The sequence below is a fragment of the Nycticebus coucang genome, chromosome 9 (genome assembly GCF_027406575.1).
Source record: "Nycticebus coucang isolate mNycCou1 chromosome 9, mNycCou1.pri, whole genome shotgun sequence".
In the NCBI taxonomy this organism is placed as follows: domain Eukaryota; kingdom Metazoa; phylum Chordata; class Mammalia; order Primates; family Lorisidae; genus Nycticebus; species Nycticebus coucang.
Window position 1 is genome coordinate 111,237,910 of NC_069788.1, and position 24,968 is coordinate 111,262,877.

Sequence of the window (24,968 nt, forward strand, 5' to 3'; positions counted from 1 at the left end):
CCCAACACCTGCTCTCCTGACAGGCCACCTGGGACTAGCAGAAAAAGTATCCATCAATTCCACTATCCCCAGAGAGATCACCCAGACCTAGTGCTAAATGTATAATTCAATGTCATGTTAAAAAAGTCAAAATCCACTCACCAAAATCTACTAGTTACTAGAGGTCAATATTCAGAGGAACACTAAAAATGGAAATTAGCATAGAATTTTATTTTTTTCCAACTGAACTGCCTATATTACTACTTCTTGATTTTTTGATTTGAGGCATTATCTATTTACTTCTCCCAATATAGGACGTGATGATTTAGCCCTTTTCTCCATCTCTCTCTCACCTTAATTCCTCACAATACACATGAAAATATCCTATCTCTGGTCTTCTCAGGATTACATATAGTAATTTTATTAGAGCAACACTCAGTTTCTACATTATTATTATTATTTTATTTTTTTTCTGGGACAGAGTCTCAAGCTATTGCCCTGGGTTGAGTGCCATGGCATCACATCTCACAGCAACCTCAAACTCTTGGGCTTAAGCGATCCTCTTGCCTCAGCCTCCCAGGTAGCTAGGACTACAGGAGCCCAGCACAAGGTCTCGCTATGTTTTGGTTATAGTTGTCATTGTTGTTTGGTGGGCCTGGGCTGGATTTGAACCTGCCAGCTCCCATGTATGTGGCTAGCACCATAGCTGCTTGAGCTACAGGTGCTGAGCTAGTTGCTACATTATTATATGAATATTGTCTATAGTTGAACCATATACTAAACCATAATTAATTTTCTTTTCTTATACATTTTTGTTTGTTTGTTTTCCCTGGGTTTTTTTTTAGTTTGCTTGATTTTCTCTGTATTTACCTCTGATTTAACCACAGAATGTACATCTGCCTGCTGTTTAAATCTTAAGATATTTAAATATCCTCTCCTACCTGGGAACGCTTCCGAAACTACTTCGTCTTTAGCATCCACCTCAACCAGAGGGATTTATTTAATGGGGATGTGTTCAAGGCAAGAGCAAATTCAGAAGGATATCCCTGTTGTGATCCAGAAGTCCAGAGCCAAGAAGGACCGTCTGCTTACAGATTTCAGATACTCAGACTCCTGCTTTACTTTTATCTACTTTGGCGGCTCCAAAAGATTCTTCTGTTATTCCCCCTTCCCATTTTTTCCCCTATTTCTTTTTTCATCTTTGTTTTCCCTTGTTTCTCCCTCTTGTTCTTTATCTTTCTCCTCCTTTTGGCCTCATACAAGAGGCCTTGTCATCACCTAAACTCTTAAACAAGGTAATTTGAAGCAAAGGAGGAATTGAGAAGGAAAAAGGAGCACAAAGAGGAACAAGGAAAAAAGCACACATGAGGAGAAACCAACAGAAAATTTCAGGCAACATGAAAAACCAAAATAGAGCAACTCCTCCAAGGGACCACGAGGCAGCTTTTACAGAAGACTCCTCCTATTAAGAATTAACGGATTTGACAGAAAGGGAATTTAAAATATGTATAAGACAATAAAGAGAATGGATGAGAAAATGGAAAGACAGAACCAAAAGTCTGACAAGAGATATGTAAAATAAAGAAAGGATGTGGTGGAGCTTAAGGAAATGAAGGAGACAATCAGGGAATGTAAAGAGGCAGTAGAAAGTATCAAAAACAGATCAGACCATGGAGAAGAAAGAACATCAGAGCTAGAGGATAAAGTGTTTGAGTTAACCCAGGTAGTTAAAGAGGAAGAAAGGAAGAGAGAAAGCAGAGCAGGAGCTTAGAGAACTAAGAGACTCCATGAAGCATTCAAACATACAAATAATTGGAATCCCCACAAGGGAAGAAGACTGTCCCAAAGGAATGGAAGCCCTACTGGAGACTATCATAAATAAAAACTTCCCAAGTTTTGCTAAAGATCCCGACACATTCCTTTTAGATGGATATTGAACCCCAGGTCATCTCAACTCAAAAAGAGTTTCTCCAAGACACAATGTAATGAAGCTGTCAAAAGTCAAGATGAAGGAGACAATTTTGCAAGCAGCTAGGAGTAAATGCCAACTAACCTACAGCGGCAGAGCTATTAGAATGACAGCAGATTTTTCAACTGAAACTTTCCAAGCCAGACAAGCATGGTCATCAACCTTCAACCATCCTTAAACAAAGTAATTTTTCAGCCCAGAATTCCATATCCTGTTAAACCAAGCTTCAAAATTGATGGAGAAATCAAATCTTTTATGATACACAAGTACTGAGGGAATTTGCCACAACGAGACCAACTTTAAAGGAAATACTTAGACCTATTCTCAACACTGAACACCACAATGGCCCACCAGCAAAGTAAACATCTAGAAGCCAAAGGCCAAAACTTAGTTTCCACAATGGTGCAAAGGATAAAACTACACAACAGACTTTCTCATAACAAGATGAATAAAATTCTACCACACTTATCGATATTCTCAATAAACGTCAATGTATTGAATTCCCCACTGAAGAGGCATAGACTGGCTGACTGGATAAAAAAGCACAAGGCAACCATATGCTGTTTCCAGGAGACACACCTAGCCCCAAAGGACAAATCAAGACAAAGAATTAAGGGATGGAAAACAGTATTTCAAGCAAATGGAAATCAGAAGAAAGGAGGGATTGCAATCTTGTTCTCAGATACAAGTGGATTCAAAGCAACTATAATTAAGAAAGACAAAGATGGACACTTCATACTGGTCAAAGGAACAATACAACAAGAAGACATCTCAATTTTAAATATTTATGTACTTAACTTAAATGCTCCCAGATTTATGAGGGGTCTGAGCAAAATGATATCCCATAGCACCATAACAGATGGTGACTTTAACACCCCTCTGACAACTGGACAGATCATCTAAACAGGAACTAAACGAGGATACAAAGGACTTAAATGTGACCCTAGAACAAATGGGATTAATAGATATATACAGAACACACCATTCCAAAGCAAAAGAACATACTTTTTTCTCATCAGCCCATGGCACATACTCCAAAATAGATAACATCCTAGGATACAAATCAAACCTCAGGAAAATTAAAGGAATAGAAATTATATCCTGTCTCTTCTCAAACCACAAGGCTATAAAGGTGGAACTTCAACAAAAAGTTGAAGTGTGTGTGCATCCCCACACAAAGGCATGGAAATTAAACTTATGCTGAATGATAGTTGGGTTTAGGAAGAGATAAAAGATGAAATTGTTAAATTCCTCAAATATAACAACAATGAAGACACAAGTTATCAAAACCTGTGGGATGCGGCAAAAGCAGTCCTGAGAGGAAAATTTATTGCACTAGACACCTATATTTGAAAAAAGAAAGTGAGTGCATCAACATACTCACAAACCAACTTATGGAATTGGAAAAAGAAGAACAATCTAACCCTAAACCCAGCAGAAGAAAAGAAATAACCAAAATTAAATCAGAGATTAACGAAATTAAAAACAAAAAAATCATTCAGAAAATTAATGAAAAAAAAGTTGGTTTCTTAAAAAAATAAAATAAAATATACAAACCTTTAGCCAGACTAACTAGAAACCAAAAAGTAAAATCTCTAGTAGCCTCAACCAGAAATGTAAAGGGGAAATAACAACATATGCCACAGAGTTACAAGAGATTATCTCTGAATACTACAAGAAACTCTACACCCAGAAATTTGACAATGGGGAGGAAATGGATCAACACTTGGAATCACACCCTCTCCGTAGACTTAATCAAGAAGATAGATTTCCTGAACAGACCAATTTCAAGCACTGAGATAAAAAAAAAAAAACAAAAACAAAAAATCTCCCAACAAAAAAAATACCCTCCCCCCCAAAAATGGTCCAGATGGGCACACCAGAATTCTATCAAACATTCAAAGAAGAGCTTAGAGTACAGAAACTATTCCAAAATTGTCCAGATGGGCACGCCAGAATTCTATGAAATGTTCAAAGAAGAGCCCATACAACAGAAACTATTAATATCATCCTGATAACAAAACCAGGAAATGACTCAACTAAAAAGGAGAATTTTAGATTGATTTCACTATGAATATAGATGCAAAAATTCTCAATAAGATCCTACCTAATAGATTATAGTTTCTCATTTAAAAAGTCATATATCACAATCAAGTAGCTTTCATCCCAGGGATGCAAGGCTAGTTTAACACACACAAGTCCCTAAACATAATTCACCATATTAACAGAAGCAAAAACAAAGACCATATGATCCTCTCAATAGATGCAGAAAAGCATTTGATAAAATTGAACATCCTTTTCTAATTAGAATGCTGAAGGATACAGGCATAAGGGGCACATTTCTTAAACTGATCAAAGCCATGTACAACAAACCTACAACTAATATTATACTGAATGGAGTAAAATTGAAAGCTTTCCCACTCAGAACTGGAACTAGAGAATGTTGTCCTCTATCACCACTACTATTCAACATAGTGCTGGAAGTTCTAGCTGATACAATCAGGCAAGAGAAGGTAATAAAGGGCATCCAAATGGGGGCATAGGAAGTTAAGTTCTCCCTCTTTGCCTACAATATGATCTTATACTTAGAGAATCCTAAGGACTCAACCCCAAGACTTCTGGAAATGATAAAAAAAAATACAGTAATGTCTCAGGATATAAAATCAATGTCCACAAATCAGTAGCCTTTGTATATGCCAATGATAGCCAAGAGGAGAAGCTAAACAAAGACACAATTCCCTTCACAACACCTTCAAAGAAAATGAAATACCTAGGAATGTACCTAACAAAAGAGGAGAAAGACCTCTATAAAGAAAATTATGAAACCCTAAGAAAAGAAATAGCAGACGATATTAACACATGGAAGAACATACCATGCTCATGGCTGGGAAGAATCAACATTGTTAAAATGTCCATACTTCCCAAAGGAATCTATAGATTCAATGCAATCCTCATTAAAATACCAACATCATATTTTCAAGATTTGGAAAAAATAATTCTTCATTTTATATGGAACCAGAAAAAAAAACCTAAGGAAATTCTTAGTAATAAAAACAAAGCCCGGGGTATCAGCCTACCACCAGACTTTAGGCTATACTACAAGGCCATAGTGATCAAAACAGCATGGTACTGGCACAAAAATAGAGACATAGACATGTAGAACTGAAAAGAAAACCATGGGATGAAACAAATATCTTACCGCCTCCTGATCTTTGGTAAACCAAACAAGAATATACATTGGGGGAAAGAATGCCTATTCAATAAATGGTACTGGGAGAACTAGATAACCACTGAATTAGATAACCACTGAAAAACCACATGTAAAAGACTGAAACTGGACCTGCACCTTTCTCCACTCACTAAAATTGGTTAAAGATAGATAAAAGATCTAAATTTAAGGCACGAAACAATAAAAATCCTCCAAGTAAATGTGAGGAAAACACTTGAAAGTATTGGCCTGGGGAAAGACTTTATGAAGAAGACTTCAGTGGCAACAACAAAAATAAACAAATGGGACTTAATTAATCTGAATAGCTTCTATACAGCTAAGTAGTCAACAACCAAAGCAAAGAGACAACTGGCAGAATGGGAAAAGATATTTGCATATTATCAATCGGACAAAAGCTTGATAACTAGAATCTGCAGAGAACTCAAATTAAGCAACAAAAAAAGAGCCAACGTCTTATATCAATGGGCAAATGAGATGAATAGAATCTTCTCTAAAAAAGACGGATGAATGGCTCACAAACATGAAAAAATGCTCATTGTCATTAATTATCAGAGAAATGCAAATCAAAACCACCCTAAGATATCACCTAACCCCAGTGAGAATGGCCCACATCACAAAGTCTCCAATCTGCAGATGCTGGTGTGGATTTGGAGAGAAGAGAACACTTTTACACTGCCAATGGGACTGCAAACTAATACAACCTTTTTGGAAGGAAGTATGGAGAACTCAAAGTAGACCTCCCATTTGCAATTCCATTACTGGGCATCTATCCTGAAGGACATTTGCACTAAACTGTTTATTGCAGCTCAATTTACAATTGCCAAATTGTGGAAACAACCTAACTGCCCACCAATCTAGGAAAGGATTAACAAGCTGTGGTATGAAATACTAGTGGCTGGAATACTAGTCAGCCACTAAAAAACATGGTGACTTTACATCTTTTATATTAACCTGGATGGAGTTGAAACACATTCTTTTTAGTAAAGCATCACAAGAATGGAGAAATAAGAATCCAATGCACTCAATTTTGATATGTAGACAATTCAGGCTAGTACATGGCGGGGGCTGGGGGTATAGGGGAGTGGAGAGAGGGAAGGATGGAGGGGGTTGTGGGGTATGTCAGTGTGTGACATACCTCTTGGGGGCGGGACACAATTATAACAGGGACTTTATCTAACAAATTACAAGCAGTGTAACCAGGTTCTTTGTACCCTCAATGATTCCCCAATAATAATAAAAAAAGATATGTAAATGTATCATGCAATTTATTAATTTTATCTTCCCGAAGGCACAGTCTGTCTTCTGTAAGTTGTTTTTTTCCCCATGCATTGCTTTTTGTTTTTGCAGTTTTGGCAGGGGCCAGGTTTGAACCTGCCACTTCCAGTATATGGGGCCGGCACCCTACTCCTTGAGCCACAGGCGCCGCCCATAAACATTGGAAATCTTTAATTGTTTTTTCCCTATGTAAGAAGAGAAGACTAAAAGGCTCCTTGAAAACTTTGAGCATAGGAGCTGGGCTTGTTAACTGGGAGCTTCACTGCACTATGACCAGGCTATTTAGTTGTAGAACTTCCCCCACCCCCACCTTTTTTTTCACATATACATGTGTTTATTAGGTTTCTACTTTTTGCCTTCACAGAATTAAAAAGGCTTAAAATTTAATAACAATAACAATGTTTAAGATAAGGACTAGAAACAAAAACCTCGTAAAGAACGAACAAAGATGGTGGCGCCTGGGCTCAACGGAGTAGGGTGCCAGTCCCATATGCCGGAGGTGGTGGGTTCAAACCCAGCCCCCAGCCCTGGCCAAAAAGAAAAAAAAACTGCAAAAAAAAAAAAGAACAAACAAAGATAAATACATTCAAAAAAGAAATCAGACGATTGCTCCATCAAAATATTAAGCAATAATAATAATGCAAAGAAAGTAACATTCACATTATCAGATAAGAGTACGTCTATTATAGAATGCTTTGACTCCGAGATTCAGTATGGAGTCATTAGTTAAATTCTTCTTTTTTTTCCCCCAAAGTCTCAAAAAATAGTCAACTAATATTTATAAATAGAAGTAAAAGATAATTTCAAAAAAACGGATCATGCCAAATTTTATAGACAATAGAAAAAGAAGAAATACTTCAAAGTCATTCTACTTAATCTGGATACACCTGATACTAAAATTGGAGAAAATACATTATTATAAAAGGGAAATTACAAACATTTCACTTATAAATGAGGATGTAAAATACAAACATATTTCACTTATTAACTTTCTTCTTCTTTTCTTTCTTTCTTTTTTTTTTTTTAAGATAGAGTCTTACTCTGTTACCCAGGCTACAGTACCATGACCTCAGCTTAGCTCACAGCAACTTCACGCTCCTGAGTTCAAGTGATCCTCCTGCTTCAGCCTTCCAAATAGCTAGACTATAGGCCTGAACCACAATGCTCAGCTAGGTTTTCTATTTTTAGTAGAGATGGGTCTCACTGTTGCCCTGGCTGGTTTCAAACTGTTGATTTCAAATGATCCTCCCAACTTAGCCTCCCAGAGTGCTAGGACTATAGGTGTAAGCCACTTTGCCTCGTCTAGTTGTGGAACTTTCAATGTCAGTGTTTATTCTTCTTGAGCTGGTCAGATTCTCCAGAGACTCTCCCAATCTCCCAACTGGAGGAAGAAGGCCTGGCTGTCAAGGGAGGAGTAGTCTCAACACAGAGTGTGTCTGATTCTACAATTTCAGTACAGAACTCATCTGCAGCTGGTCTAATATCCACCAGTTGAGGAATCACTTTATATTACCCTGTCTAGAGACTAAAGCTCTGGTCTTTTGTAGAGTAGGATAAAACAGGTGATGTAGGTATCCAACTCCCTATAAAATATACTTTAATCCTTCTTATTTAATTTTTTTTAAAGACAATATCTCACTTTGTCATCCTGGGTAGAGTGCTGTGGTGTCATTATAGCTCACAGCACATCAAACTCTTGGGCTCAAGTGATGCTCCTGCTTCAGTCCCCAAGTAGCTAGGACTACAGGTGCCGGCCACCACTCCTGGCTAGTTTTTCTATTTTTAGAAGCGATGTGGTTTTGTTCTTACTCAGGCTGGTCTTGAACTCCTGAGTTCCAGCAATCCACTCACCTCAGCCTCCCCGAATGTTAGGATTACAGATATGAGCCACTACACTGACAAAATCCTTCTTATTTAAACCATCTTCCTCTTCCACCTGGTACCACCAGTATCGTGAACAGGCTTGATTCTTGAATTTCCTCACTCTAGTAGTGTTTTTTGAAGGTCTGCTAAGTTCATACACTTTTCAGCTTCTGAAATTCTGCAGCTATTGTCCTCCTTCAGGGTTTATATCTTTTTTAAAAATTTATTTTAGCAGCATACCCTCTCTCCACATGTATTTTTCACTTCAGATACTTTCAGCCTTTCTCCATGATTGTAACTTTTGTCAACTCCCCACATACACACACTCCTATCCTGGATTTGTCGTCGCGTTCTTAATGTTAGTTATACTCTTTCTAGAGAGCAAGGGACAACTAGCAGACTGTTGTGTTTCTGGGAAAGTAGTAATGGAGAAAAAAAGTGTAAGTATATATCTACCTGTTCTCTGTCTGCCTTAGGCAATGTTTCCATGTCTTATTCTGTAAACATAAAATGATTCCATCTATTCAATAGACACTTGAACAGTACTGTTCTATAATACATAAAGAAACAAAGCCTGGTCACTGACAAGTGCTTACAATTTAGTTGAAAAGAGGAGCATAAATAACAACCAAAGAACAATTAAGAGGTTTTTAAGAAAGGTACAAAGAAGACTAGAACAGGTAAGCTTAATGTGGCTAAAAAAGTTGAGAGAAAAGTAACAGCTCAAGAATAATAAAGAGAGAATTAGTCACAAAGGAAATTAGGGAAATTCACTGAGGCTGAGAGAGGGGGAGAACAATTATTTCTTCATATTCATGTTTTGTCTTCCAATTACTAGCAGATTTTTTTTTTTTTTGGTAGAGACAGAGTCTCACTGTACCGCCCTCGGTAGAGCGCTGTGGCCTCACACGGCTCACAGCAACCTCCAACTCCTGGGCTTAAGCGATTCTCTTGCCTCAGCCTCCCGAGTAGCTGGGACTACAGGCACCCGCCACAATGCCCGGCTATTTAGCAGATTTTTTTTTAATTTTGCAAGTTTGTTAAAACCTATTTAATACTTATCAACCCCATTTGAGAATAGCAACCCACAGAATTTTGGAGACATGTATACAGTTAATCTTGTGGCACAGGTAGCTTCGTCTAGGTGGTGAGAACTACCCAGCCGAGCACAGAAGTTGCTTTGAGAGAAATAAACATCTATTAAAAACCAAAATGAAGGGCGGCACCTATGGGTCAGTGAGTAGGGCGCTGGCCCCATATACCAAGGGTGGTGGGTTCTAGCCCCGGCCAAATTACGATAAAAACCAAAATGAAGTTATTTCATTTGTAAGATTTAAATTTACACAAAGCTATTACTCACTGTGCTAATTATTCACTTAATTGTCTCTCAGCTCCTCACTTGTCCTCCTTTGCCCTGCTTTGTGAGGCTGGAGCTGGACTCGGCAGGCAGCGGGCTGCATTTCTCCTCTACCACCTGGCTTAATGTTAAGCTTTGCCAATAAAGGGCACTGGAGGAGGACTGCAAAGTTGAAGCAGGAAGAAAGAACTTTTCTTCCTTCTTGCACGTGTGGTTTTTCTGTACAGTGACAAGCAGGCTAGCATGCAGGGGTCCTAGCAATGTTCACTTTGGCAATGGTGGTCTTCACAGTTCATGGGTGGGGCTCCCTCTGGCAAAGATTCTTTACTGCCATGGGGTAGGCTGCCCCAGCAGTACAGGAACAGAGTACCTTCTGGCAGTGGGCAGCTAGTTGTGGCCATGTGTCTTCTCTTCAGCGTTCTGAATCTTAGCCTTGTGGGGACCTTCTCTAAATTTCTAAGTCCCTTTTTGGTTCACTCTCCTTCAGCCCTAGGGGTTCCCAGCTTTCTGCAGTTGCTACCTCTGTATACCTTTCAGTCTCCTTTTAGCATTTTAGAAGTTAACCACCTTTCCCCAAGTTAATAATTCTTTATTTTAAATTCTTCCTATTCAAATTACTCCCAACTGGACACAGGCTGACAAAATCAAAAGACCAAAAAAAAGAAAAAACACACACACACACAATTAAACCAATTAAAGCTTAACCCAAATCCTAATGTTAAAAAACGAGTTCCACCAATTACTGTTATGAATTTAAGGAAATTCTCTAATAAATTCTAAATAAGGCAACATAAAGACAGATCACCCAAACCATGAGTACTAAGCACTAAAGAAAAGGAATAAAGAACAAACTATGTCAGAGAAATTTTGCATTTTGTTGTGATAAAATTATAAGATTAGTGGCTGATAAGAACCCAATAGATGAAATAACCTGATTATAAGAAAGCATTTAATACTGTTTCTTCAGGCATCTTCCTTGCAAAATTAATTAAAACTAGGCTGGATATACGAGTCTCATGAATTGAAAACTGGCCTCAAGACCACAGGAGTGATTATAAACTGCCTTAAGATCACAGTGAGTGAAGTGTCTGGTAGAATATCCAGAGTATTAGATTGCTTATAATCCAGTATTTCCATTCATGCTTGAGAAAGTGGAGAATAAGTTAATTAATACTTAGTAGACATAAACCAGAAGGGATTTCTGAAAACCAGGATGGACTAAAGTACAGACAAGTGAAAAAGATATACTTTTTTCAAAAGGCAAATACTTTCCTTTTACCATGAATAATATAAAAATTTTTACCTAGTAATCTCAAAATCGCCATATGCATAGACATAAAGTTGGTAGAGAAGAATTAAAGGTTTAGTTTTTAGAGATTATAAACTATAGAGAGAAGGGCACTTTGGTCTATAAATTATAAATTTAAACAAAATTAATATTGTATTAATACAGTACTGCTACATCCTATAGCAGCTACATCATACAGCAGCTTGAGTGAATGCCAGAATGGGTTGGTCCTGCTGAGGGAAGGATGGGTTCTAGGACTCTCTCCTTGGCTGGCAGATGGCATCTTCATCCTCAGTCTCTTCACATTGTTTTCCCTCTATGCCTATCTGTGTGTCCAAGTTTCCCATTAATATAACGACTCCTGTCATACTGGATTAGGGCCCACACCAATGATCTCATTTTAACCTGATTACTTCAGTAAAGACCCTATCTCTAAATAATGTCGCATTCTGAGATACTGGGAGTTAGAACTCCAACCTATCTTTTTTGGGGAGACAAAATTCAACCCATAACAGAGATCTTTAAAAAATTTGATAAACTTATTCTCTGCGGAAAAATGTACACATACATCCACACACACAGAATTTTGTTTATAATTTTGGGAGACTGTGAGATTCTAGTTAAGAGCTATGGCCACGGAACAAGCCACACACCTGAGCATTACCCATACACACATAGAAACTTAAATCAGTAATAGTTTAAGTAGTGACATTATACTGCAGATACTCCAATGGTACTATGTTTGTATATAAAAAGGCAGGCAAGAGATGCTTTACTGAATAAAGGCTATGCCAAAATCACCAGAAAACTAGGAGTTTCTTAAAGCAGTAAGGTCAATGATAGTCTTTAAGTTATTTAAAAATTTTAGAAATAATTTGGGTCAGATTCTTTTTTAACTTAAGAATGTCTGTTATTAAGTCTTTCTTATAATTAAATGAAAAGATACAATTTATACTAAACATTATTAACACAAACAAGAAAATACTTTTTTTTTTGAGACAGAATCTTATTATGTTGCCCTTGGTAGAGTACTGTGGTGTCACAGCTCACAGCAACCTCAAACTCTTGGGCTTAAGCAATTCTCTTGCCTCAGCCTCCCAAGCAGCTAGGACTACAGGCGCCCGCCACAATTCCTGGCTATTTTGGTATTGTAGTTGTCATTGTTGTCTGGCAGGCCCAGGCTGGGTTCAAACCCGCCACCTCCGGTGTATGTAGTCAGTGCCCTACCCACTGAGCTACAGGTGCTGCTCAAGAAAATACATTTTACTTGCATTAATCCATTAATGTTAAATAAGATTTAAAACATGTAACTTACGATAGTTGAGATCCAACTAGTAGGAATACAGAGCCTTTAAATGCTTGCTTCCTATGGCTCCAGCAGTCCTATGTAGTTGGTAAGGTTGGAAGAAGACCTAAGGCCCCACAATATGTTTAGAAACAGAGATTAGAGAGACTTGGGAGGAAAACTGTAATCATCTGGATTTAATATCAATGTAATTAGCAACATGAGACGGTCTAGAAAATTCTGAAATTTTGTGCTATTTGGCTTTGAGAAATAGCATTCAAAATTATTAAGGGCCAAATGCAAACTATGGCAATAAAGTTAAATATATTCGATTTCTGATCTCTAGAGATAAATAACTTAAGAGGGCAGTAATGAATGATAGGAAGTATAAACAAACACCTTAACTGTCTTCTCTGTGCGTGTGTGTGACACTCTTGCTCTGTTGCCCAGGGTAGAATGTAGTAGCATCATCATAGCTCACAGCAACCTCAAACTCCTGGGCTTCAGCAATCCTCTGCCTCAGCCCTCCCCCCACCAAACAGCTGGGACTATAGGCATGCACCACTGGGTGGCCCACCTTAACTGTCTTAACAAGAAACATCTCCTTCATTGCTGCAAAAAACCCCACATTTTCTTCATTACTGAAAACATTTTTTTGACCATTAATATACCCATGAAGTTGAAACAAAGAATTAGGAACATTTATAACACCATCTGGCAAATGATGCACAAAGTCCTTAATTACTGAGATGAAAAAATTCTACAATTTCTCTTCCACAGGCAATCCTCAGAGCCTCAGGTGTAGATCTGACACTGGATGATGAGAAGAATTTAACTCTGCCTAGCAGAACAGGCAGATACTATAATATTTGGAAAGGGATAAGATTTGAAATAGCCAAAGGCGAAGTAGTTTTCCAGATGAAACTGGAGAAAAAGGCTAGGTCAATGTTAGGAAGGCCCTTTTGTGAAGGCCTGAAGAACATGAATTGTATTTTGTTGGACTCAAGGAGATAAAGAAGTTCCATAAGCAGGAGTATGATATCATTTGTTTTGTACTTAAAGAAGTATCTGTATAGAGCTAAAATATGTAATCAACCTAATTTCTCTCAACAGATGAATGGATAAAGAGAATAGGGCCATATATACACACTGGAATAGTATTCAGCCATAAAAAGAATGAAATCCTGTCATTCACAGAAATATGTATGAGCCTAAGGCTGAGGTCATTATGTTAAGTGAAGTAAGCCAGGCACATAAAGATAAATACTGCATGTCCTCACTGATATGTTCAAACTAAAAATATTGATCTCAAAGAATACTTCTAGTGTTCTCCATAGCACTATAGAGTGACTATAATTAACCATAATTCATTGTTTATTTTCAAACAGCCAGAAGAGTGGATTTTCAATGTTACCAACACGCACACAAAAAGGGTAAATGATGGAGGTGATGAGTGTGCTAATTAACCTGATTTGATCATTACACTTGTATACATGTACTGAAATATCACCCAGTACCCATAAATATATGCAATTCTTATGTGTTGATTAAAAATAATAAAAGCAGGGCGGCGCCTGTGGCTCAGTGAGTAGGGCGCCAGCCCCAAATGCCGAGGGTGGCGGGTTCAAACCCAGCCCCGGCCAAACTGCAACAGAAAAATAGCCAGGCGTTGTGGCGGGCGCCTGTAGTCCCAGCTGCTCAGGAGGCTGAGGCAACAGAATCGCGTAAGCCCAAGAGTTAGAGGTTGCTGTGAGCCATGTGACGCCACGGCACTCTACCCGAGGGTGGTACAGTAAGACTCTGTCTCTACAAAAAAAAAATAAAAATAAAAAAAATAATAAAAGCAAACAAAAACACACAAAAAATAAATAGAAAAAAGAAATATTTATATAGCTGAAGACAAGCTTTTTTCACCATTAACCATGGTAAGTAACAACACTACACCCTACTAGATGGTCAATTAATACTTGTTGATAGACCAACCAACTAAAGCCTTAGGAACAGGTTATTAGATCTACAGATTGACATATATAAAACAGTCCAAAAATAGTAGTCACAAAAATATAATAGAGGTATTTAAGACTTGATGGTTGTTTTTGTTATTGCTAAAAGGAGAGGGTATTATGATCTATAACCAAATATTGCCAATTAATTGGTTTTTTCCTTCATTAATATGACTTTATCTGGCTTAAAATTGGAGGACAAAGCCAATCAATAATCTTATCTAGAGGAAATAAAGCCAAATAAAATTGCATTTAAAACATCAATGTTTATTTCCATCTGTAAGCCCTTTCCTTGCTGGGCCATAGTCTCCAATCATCCCTGAAATACAAGTGATTGGGCTCTTCTGGACTCACCAGTTAAGGGGAGGGAACATTTATCTACCGTCAATTCATGGGACACTAATCTCCTTCCCACTCCTCTGATTACAAGCTAGCAGGATGCTGCAGGAAAGGCCCCAACAGAAGCTTTAAAAATAAATAAATAAACCCAGTCCCTTCTGCTTCAGGAATACAGAAGAGATTGGCATTAATACAAGAGAAAGTGATCTGCCCAAACAAAAGCCAATCCAAAGAAGGAGCAAAGCCCACAAGCTAGTTTGGTATTACTGCTAGGAAGGTACACGTAGCACACTTGTTAAAAATGTATATTTTAATTTTCTGTATTGCAAAAGGCTCCGATTTGCCTAGGGATCTAGCTAAGCTGCCATTTTCTACCACGGCAGAGTCTAATCTTTATTTAATGGATTTAGCATCTATCTTTACTCTAGTGGTCTCTAAGGAAAAGGGGAGGGGAGAATGAAGGGGCAAAGAAGAGACGACCAGATTCCCCCCACCCCCTTTCATCCATCCGGCGCTCATGTTTGTGTTCAAAATTCAATTACCTCCTTATTGATACTTCACAGAGATATTTAAGCTGCAAACATGAAGCCCTGATTTCCCAAGGGGCCATGCCCCTCTCTATTTCACTGCTTTGCTTCCCCCAGGGTGAATTCCTGAGGCGTCCATATTAATAGGTAATCAGTCACAATTCATTTATTAAACAGCTAGCAAGGTTTATCAGCCTGCCCTGATTAGCCCGAAGAAACCACTGCATTCCTAATTTATTTATGGAAATGTAAGTGTCTTTTTGAATTTTATTCAGGAGCTGCAGGAGTATTTTGGTTTTAACATACTGAAATCTAACAGGCAGCACAAGCAGCAAATAAGCTTTCCAGGAAGAGCTGCTTGGTGCTAGAAGGCAAAGAGCCAGGGACATACACTGCGGAGATTCTTCTGACCACAGGATTTGGGTCCACATAATCCTTGGATTAGTACTTATCTGATTGCTTTCTGTTTACATAAAAGAGTTTGAAATGTTGTCACTAGGCAGCCATTACCATCCACTGTAACAAAAATCAATCTCAGGGATGCTGTTTTTTGATTGGCAGAAAAGTGGCCCTTAATGGAGTAGAATTGAGGATCTCAGTGAGTTAAAAGACAATAATTCTTAGCAGAGTTAAAACCAACACCACGCTGGAATACAAACCAAAGCCACTACAATAATACTTTCCAAACATTCATCTTAGAATAGTAACTAAACCAGACCCTGTTAAAATCTTACACTGTTCTAAGCTGCAGGGATAAAACAGCTTTGTGTATAATAATTTCCACAATTCTAATCAATTAACAATTCACACAAAATTGCCCACTACTAATTAAAAGGCCAATACAGATTAAATAAAGCTCTTAGGAGTAACATTAAAACCCATCCTAACTGCCCCAATAGGTTCAATTAGAAAAGAAAGTTTTAGGGCTATGAGCAGATAATATAGCCCAGTCTCTTGCTTATAGCCTGAATTAGGACCGACTTCTTCTGAAAAATGATAAAATATAAAAAATGTAAAGAATGTAGCTAATATTTCAGTTCCAACAAGGAATGTAGTCAATTCTTATCTTTGGTTATCCACAGCTGATATTTTCAAATCCTAATTTGCCTTTCTCATAGAGTTCACTGTGATTAAGAGCAACCTCCCCACGCAGCCTAGCCAGTGAAAGACAAACCATAATAATGACAAATACATCAGACAAATCTTAATTGAGGGACATTCTATAATATATACGACCAGTATTCCTTAAAACTGTCCAGGACACCGTGTTCTGCCTGAGCTGCAGTGGACGTTTCCAGGGCAGCCGACCCAGATCTTCTGAGTCCTGCACCACCTCCTGTGGAAGCCTGAGCTAGCTGTGCAGCTATTTCCCTTTGTCTCATAACCATGTCCACCAATGAGAATGCTAATTCACCAGCTGCCCGACTTAACAGGTTCAAGAACAAGGGAAAAGACAGTACAGAAATGAGGCGACGCCGAATAGAAGTTAATGTGGAGTTGAGGAAAGCTAAGAAAGATGACCAGATGCTGAAAAGGAGAAATGTAAGCTCTTTTCCTGATGATGCTACTTCTCCACTGCAGGAAAACCGAAACAACCAGGGTACTGTAAATTGGTCTGTGGATGACATTGTCAAAGGTATAAACAGCACCAATATGGAAAACCAGCTCCAAGCTACTCAGGCTGCCAGGAAACTACTTTCTAGAGAAAAACAGCCTCCCATCGACAATATAATCCGAGCTGGTTTGATCCCAAAATTTGTGTCCTTCTTGGGTAGAACTGATTGTAGTCCCATTCAGTTTGAATCTGCATGGGCACTAACTAACATTGCTTCTGGGACATCAGAACAGACTAAGGCTGTGGTAGATGGAGGTGCTATTCCAGCATTCATTTCTCTGTTGGCCTCTCCCCATGCTCATATCAGTGAACAAGCTGTGTGGGCTCTAGGAAACATTGCAGGTGATGGTTCAGTTTTCCGAGATTTGGTTATTAAGTATGGTGCAGTTGACCCACTGTTGGCTCTTCTAGCTATTCCTGATATGTCATCTTTATCATGTGGTTACTTACGTAATCTTACCTGGACACTTTCAAACCTTTGTCGCAACAAGAATCCTGCACCCCCATTAGATGCTGTGGAACAGATTCTTCCTACTTTAGTGCGTCTCCTGCATCATGATGATCCAGAGGTATTAGCAGATACTTGCTGGGCTATTTCTTACCTTACTGATGGTCCAAACGAACGGATTGAAATGGTTGTGAAAACAGGAGTTGTGCCCCAACTTGTGAAGCTTTTGGGAGCTACTGAATTGCCAATTGTGACTCCTGCACTAAGAGCCATAGGGAATATTGTCACTGGGACAGATGAACAGACTCAGGTTGTAATTGATGCAGGAGCACTTACTGTCTTTCCCAGCCTGCTGACCAACCCCAAAACTAACATCCAAAAGGAAGCTACATGGACAATGTCAAACATCACAGCTGGCCGTCAGGACCAGATACAGCAAGTTGTGAATCATGGACTAGTCCCATTACTTGTTGGGGTTCTCTCTAAGGCAGACTTTAAGACACAGAAGGAAGCTGTATGGGCTGTGACCAACTATACAAGTGGTGGAACAGTTGAACAGATTGTATACCTTGTTCATTGTGGCATAATAGAAGCATTGATGAACCTCTTAACTGCAAAAGATACCAAAATTATTCTGGTTATTCTGGATGCCATTTCAAATATCTTTCAGGCTGCTGAAAAACTACGTGAAACTGAGAAACTTAGTATAATGATTGAAGAATGTGGAGGTTTGGACAAAATTGAAGCTCTACAAAACCATGAAAATGAGTCTGTGTACAAGGCTTCATTAAACTTGATTGAGAAGTAGTTCTCTGTAGAGGAAGAGGAGGATCAAAATGTAGTACCAGAAACTACCTCTGAAGGCTATACGTTCCAAGTTCAGGATGGGACTCCTGGGACTTTTAACTTTTAGATTGTATAGCTGAGGCACAAAGTTGTCGTGTACTGCGTTTGGTATAAGTTTGTCTTAACTATTTCTCTACTACGAACTCTTTTTAAACGTGGTTTGTTATTGTAGCACTTTTTACAACAAAACTATACTTGAACAGTTCCAAACTGTACATACATACTGTCTGGAGCCTATCCTCTGAAAGGGTTTCTTATTTCTATGTAGAATTTCATATCTTGCAGTGTCCTGTAAATAAAGATTAAAGTCTACCCTTTTCTTTACTTAAAAAAAAAAAAAAAAAAAACTGTCCAGGTCATCAAAAACAACATAAGGCTGAAACTGCCAGGCATAGAGAGCCTAAGCAGATAGGACCAATAAATGTAGTAAGTATACTGTATAGGACTTAGAAACAAAAAAAGACTTTAGGGAAATGCTAAGGAAATCTGAATAAAGTATAGACTTGATTGGTTTATTACTTGTGAAAATGTATCACACTAATAATAATAGGGGAAACTTGGTGAATAACACAATATAACACAACTTTTCTGTAAATCTGAAACTATTCTAAAATAAAAAATTTATTTAAAAATGTTTAGTGTCAACTTACAAACTAAATCAGAAGGTGACTAAAACACAAATCGGTAATTTTTGTGTTTTTACAAGAGAAGATATACTTCAAAAAATAATTTTCCATTAAAACCAATATTTTTGGAATATTAAAAGATAAACATTGGGCGGTGCCTGTGGCTCAGTCGGTAAGGCGCCGGCCCCACATACCGAGGGTGGCGGGTTCAAACCCGGCCCCGGCTGAACTGCAACCAAAAATAGCTGGGCATGGTGGCGGGCTCCTGTCGTCCCAGCTACTCGGGAGGCTGAGGCAAGAGAATCGCTTAAACCCAGGAGTTGGAAGTTGCTGTGAGCTGTGTCATGCCATGGCACTCTACCCGAAGGGCATAAAGTGACACTCTGTCTCTACAAAAAAAAAAAAAAAAAAAAAGATAAACATTTATAAATGAAAATTTTCAAATGTGTATTTTTACTCAACACAAAGAGCAAAATATATTTAGTTATTAGCTTTAAGTGTATTCACCAGAAGACATTACCATCATGCAAGATATCAATGACTATTTATAAATTATAAGAAATAAGAACCCCCCCAAAGCAAACACACATCTCACACACTCACAATTACAGATAAACAAAATAATTCTAATATTAAAATATAATTGGGAGGGGTGTCTGCTAATAAAATCATAATGTATTCTCAAAGCAGGCCTTAACATTCTTCAGATTTTGTTATGTTACCGTGTTCCTCTCCTTGCTTGAATCTTCAAGAAATGATTTGCATGTGCTCTAGCTAAAGACAAAACATAGGCTTGGGTCAGGAGCATTAACTCCTCCCAACTCCCAAATTAGTTAACAGCATACATTAGGATTCTGTTAACTCCAAAGTGAAACAATAAATTTTTCCTTTGAGGCCCAATGTCTTCAAGTGTCTGATACATAAAAATACTATATATGGCTCTAGCTTATAAAATACTAGTATACAAAAGTTAAAACTCAAGTACATCATAGTAGGCATAGCATAATATACTAAAGCAATGACTGTGGAGTTAGATAGCTTGGATTTGATTCACAGCTCTTGGGCTTGTCCAGACCTTTGCCAACTATAAACTGGGGTCAATGGTCCAACTTACATGGTGGTTGTGATGCTTTAGAGATTATGTACCTAGAGCGCAGTACCCATTAGTTAGTACTCTCATAATGACGGCTGTTGAAGCAGTGATTATCAATGTAGAGTCTATTACCATTAAGATAACACACTTAAAGGCAATGTATGCATTTGACATACTCAACAATCTACGAGGAAGGCACAGTGGTTATTTATCACCAATATTTCACAGAGAAATGGAAAACTGAAGCAGGTGAATGATTTATCCAAGGTCTTTAGCTACTATGGAACAAAATCAAGACCTGAATGTTGTTCTTCTGACTCCAACTAATCTCCCATTCTACATGTTTTGTCCTTTGATTGGCTGGTAACTGTTGACATCTATGGCATATTACTCTAATCCATATGAAATTTCTTACAATTATCCACACATTTCTTAAATCCCAGTGCTTCCATCAAGCACTACCATATTAAGAAAATTTCAATATTAAAAATGAGAGTCTATTCAAATACCATTTGATTTATATTAGAATAACCAGCAAAAACAGACTGGTCAATCACTTTAATTTTTTCTTTTAACTTCTTCTCCATTGCATCCTAACCTCCTCATCAATAAATTTTACTGATAACACTGTCCAAAGCAATTAGTCATTATCTCGAGCTTGATATATACATATTCCTAAATATAAGTCAGAGGGGGAAAAAAAACCCTGCCCAAATTCTTCCTGAGTAGTTTATCCATTAATACTCCCTTAAAGTTAGGGCGGCGCCTGTGGCTCAAGGAGTAGGGTGCCGGTCCCATATGCCGGAGGTAGTGGGTCCAAACCTAGCCCCGGCCAAAACCCACACACACACACACACACACACACACAAAAATACTCCCTTAAAGCAATATTACATTAAATAAACTTCCTCTTGCAGACTACCATTCTAGGACTTTATGTGGAAAAATAAATCCTCTAGATTTGTGCCCTTTCAATCTTGTTGTTTCATTTAAAATAATAATACAGGCTCAGCGCCCATAGCACAGTGGTTACAGCTCCAGCCACATACACGGAGGCTGGAGGGTTCGAACCCAGCCCAGGCCAGCTAAACAACAATGACAACTGCAACAAAAATTAGCTGGGCATTGTGGCGGGTGCCTATAGTCCCAACTACACAGGAGGCTGAGGCAAGAGAATCATTTAAAAGCCCAAGAGTTTGAGGTTTGCTGTGAGCTGTGACGCTACAGCACTCTACTGAGGGCAACATAGTGAGACTCTATCTCAAAAAAAAAATAAATAAATAAATAACCAGGGGCCCTCAAACTTTTTAAACAGGGGGCCAATTCACTGTCCCTCAGACTGCTGGAGGGCTGGACTATAGTTAAAAAACAAAACAAAACTATGAACAAATTCCTATGCACACTACACATATCTTATTTTGAAGTAAAAAAACAAAACGGGAACAACTACAATCACACTGCCTCATGTGGCCTGTGGGCCGCAGTTTGAGGACCCCTGCATGGACAAAAAAATAAAATGTTCTTTCTGGTATATGTGTCTCATTATGTGACTTATTTTCACTCCCACCAAAAATAATTACTAAGAATCACCCCTATGTACCTACATTTTAACTAAAAAATTTAAAGGGAATACTGCCATCTACTGAATCACATTCATCACCACCCTTTATCTGTTCCAATGATACTTCATTAAATGACTCTCCAGGAAAAAAAAATTTAATACTAAGGGTGTTTATGTTAAAAATGAACCTTTAAGGAGGGAAGGTGGGAGGTGGGGCCTTGGTGTGTGCCACAGCTTTTGGGGGCAAGACACGATTGTAAGAGGGACTTTGCCTAGCAAATGCAATCAGTGTAACCTGGTTTCTTGTACCCTCAATGAATCCCCAACAATAAAAAAATAAATAAATAAAAATAAACTGTAAAAAAACCCCAAATGAACCTCTAAGGCACATAAATTTATACATAGCCACCCATAACAAAAATACTCCAGAAAACAATTCCTATTATTCCTAACTCATTAAATTATGCCTGTTCAAGAAATACTATAATATCTGGTAGGTTGGTTCCCTTCATCTTGGGTTTTTTTTTTTTTGCAGTTTTTGGCTGGGGCTGGGTTTGAACCCACCACCTCCAGCATATGGGGCTGGCACCTTACTCTGTTGAGCCACAGGTGCTGCCGGTTCCCTTCATCTTAAATATCCTCTTTTGCTAACTGGCTGGAAAATGAGTGATGCTCAATACTTATTTTCATAAATTTCTCATAGCAAGCCAGAAAGGATATAAGAGCTATCATTTTAGTTTAGGAACAGACTAGCTATGAGACTTTATTATAAATTTGCTTCAATTTTTATCATACCTACATTTTTTTTTCACATACCTACGATTTTAAAAAATCTTTAGTTAAGTCTTTAAAGTATAGCATAGAAAGAAATGTATAAACCACTAGTACACATATGAGAAATATCACAAAATCAACATACCCATGTAACAAACACAAATAACACGTATATACAGAACCATTACGAGTACTCCAGAAGCCTCCCACCGCAGGCCCCTCCCAGCCATCACTAAAACCCCAACACAGCATTATTTTGACTTTTATCACCATAGATTAGCTTTGCTTGGTGTTGAACATGATATAAACAAAACCATACAACAGGTGCCCTTTTGTGTCTGGTTTCATTCACTCGATGTTATGTTTGTAAGACTCATTCAAGTTGCGACATGGCTATATGCTATTTCATTCTCAGACAATAACTGTACTATATATTTTTTTAAAGTGATTTTTTATTTATTTATTTATTTAGAGACAAAGCCTCAAGCTATTGCCCTGGGTAGAGTGCCATGGCATCACAGCTCATAGCAAACTCCAATTCCTGGGCTCAAGCGATTCTCCTGCCTCTACCTCCCAAGTAGCTGGGACTACAGGCATCCACCACAATGCCTGGCTAATTTTTGGTTGCAGCTATCATTGTTGTTTGGCAGGCCTGGGCTGGATTCGAACCCACCAGCTCAGGTGTATGTGGTTGGCGCCTTAGCCGCTTCAGCCACAGGCGCCGAGCCAATAATTGTACTATTTATTCATTTAACTGTCAATGGATTTTTGGGTTGCTCCTAGTTCTGGTCTATTAAGAATAGTAGTACTCTGAACATTTCTGCATGTATCTTTTGGAAAACAAAAGTATGCATTTCTGGCTTGGCGCTTGTAGCTCAGCGGCTAGGCTGCCAGCCACATACACCAGAACTCGGGGGGTTAGAATCCAGCCCAGGCCCACCAAACAACAATGACAACTACAACCAAAAAAAATAGCCAGGCTTTTTGAGGTGGGCGCTTGTAGTCCCAGTACTTGGGAGGCTGAGGCAAGAAAATCGTGTAAGCCTAAGAGTTTGAGGTTGCTGTGAGCTGTCATCGCACTCTACCCAGGGCGACAGCTTGAGACTCTGTCTCAAAAAAAAAAAAAGTATGCATTTCTATTTTTATATATCTAGCACTAAAATTAGTGGGACATATGGTTCACATATGACCAGGCTTAGTAAATACTGTTTCCAAAATGGTTCCACTTGCCATTTAAAGCCTCATATTTCTCAGCAAAGGAACAATCTTTCAATTACGAATTGTTCATAGTTAAAAGAATTTGAGACACTTCAAAGTGTGTATGAAGTACTTTCAAAGTGAGGCAGACAGCTACTGAAATCTTAACATGAGACCTTCCCAGACTCTCAGTCTACCCTTGAGGACTTTGACCTAAAAGTCCAGGAGTTGCTAGCAGCCTATTTTGTAAACAGAAGAATCTGTGTCCTATTCATTGTACTCTAATACCAATCCACTGGTACAGTTCTTCCATTCAGGTTCTCCTAAATGCTCTCTTAACCCCAATCAATACCTCAACTCACAGATAAAGACATGTTTTTGGCTGCAACCTAAATTTTTTTAGTTATAATTCAAAGATATATTTTATACTTCGTTCTTATCTAATTGTATGGCATGTGTTTTGAAGTAAAGAGATTTCTGAAAATGAGAATATTACTGGAACTGAACTGAAATTACTATAATAAGAACATCTCCCTCAAGATTTCTCCTATTTACAGCGACAAAGACCTTTGTCAATAACAGCAGAATACCATACCTAAGCTCAATCATGTACTGATCAGATCTGGTGCAGTCTTATCTCATCATGATGTCTCAACTTAAAGGCAAAAAGGAGACAGCTGCCAGAATATTTTAATACCTATGAATTTAGAGAATTGCTCTATGTCAGTCTAATCATTTTGCAGAGTTATAAAAATATCTGCTACAAAAGCAGTGCTGTAAGTATGTGTTCTTATGTAGCTGAGGGTAATAAAACACTGCACAGCCCTGGGTCAAAGTCTGCCGAGCCAAAACTGATATACATCAGTGCTACTTAGAAAATTTTAAAACTATTCTGCCTAATCTTTTTATTTATTTATTTGGAGACAGAGTCTCAAGCTGTCACCCTGGGTAGAGTGCTGTAGCATAAACATAGCTCACAGCAACCTCCAACTCTTGGGTTCAAGTGATTCTCTGCCTCAGTTTTTCTATTTTTAGTAGAAACGGGGTCTCACTTTTGCTCATGCTGAACTGGTGGGCTCAAGCAATCCACCTACCTTGGCTTCTCCGATCACTAGGATTACAGGCATGAACCACTGTGCCCAGCTGCCTAATCTTTTTAAAGAACTCTTTTTTATTTATATAAAAATTAGCTCCAATAGTAAACAATTGTTTCCACAATGAGTTGTACCTAATGAAAATTCAGAAATCATCACTGCAAGTGATAGGAGGTCAACATGTAACCTGCAGGAGACTAAAATAGAAAAATCAGTACATTTTTAAAATTAAGGGTCTTTGAGATTCTGCTGGGTAGTAAATTCATTTAGCATAGAAACCAGAAATAATCAAAATAATCGCCAGAATTCAGGTCAAACTCACCCTAAACCAGAGACACTTGACAGTGGCTACTTTCTTATCCCCCTTTTGCCACGTATAGGCTTAGCAGTGTAAACCTAGAGAGGTTGCTGCAAGGCTCAGTGGCCAAATTATGATGCAAGGTTATTCTGCCTCCCTAACTGCTTAATTACTGATCCATATGTGGAGGAACAGACTAACAAGCAATGCTTTTTACCTACTAGCACACAGGGGTATCAGCAAGGGAAACAAATGTGAGAAAAAATGGATTTTCACAGGTTAATCAAATAATAACTGCTACA

General features: G+C 38.3%; 2 protein-coding genes across 2 annotated transcripts in view; one reads left to right on the plus strand and one right to left on the minus strand.

The window, feature by feature from the left end:
* The window catches only part of LIN52 (lin-52 DREAM MuvB core complex component), a 122,760-nt gene that overhangs the window by 31,208 nt on the left and 66,584 nt on the right, over positions 1-24,968 (minus strand). The window lies entirely within an intron of this gene.
* LOC128593615 (importin subunit alpha-1-like) lies at positions 16,381-18,281 on the plus strand. Its single transcript, XM_053601748.1, has one exon. It carries the CDS (start codon positions 16,501-16,503, stop codon positions 17,983-17,985), a length of 1,485 nt encoding a protein of 494 aa, XP_053457723.1. The 5' UTR covers positions 16,381-16,500; the 3' UTR covers positions 17,986-18,281.

Coding starts and splice junctions, on each gene's coding strand:
- LOC128593615 (XM_053601748.1), top strand. CDS start 16,501: ATGTCCACCAATGAGAATGCTAATTCACCAGCTGCCCGACTTAACAGG.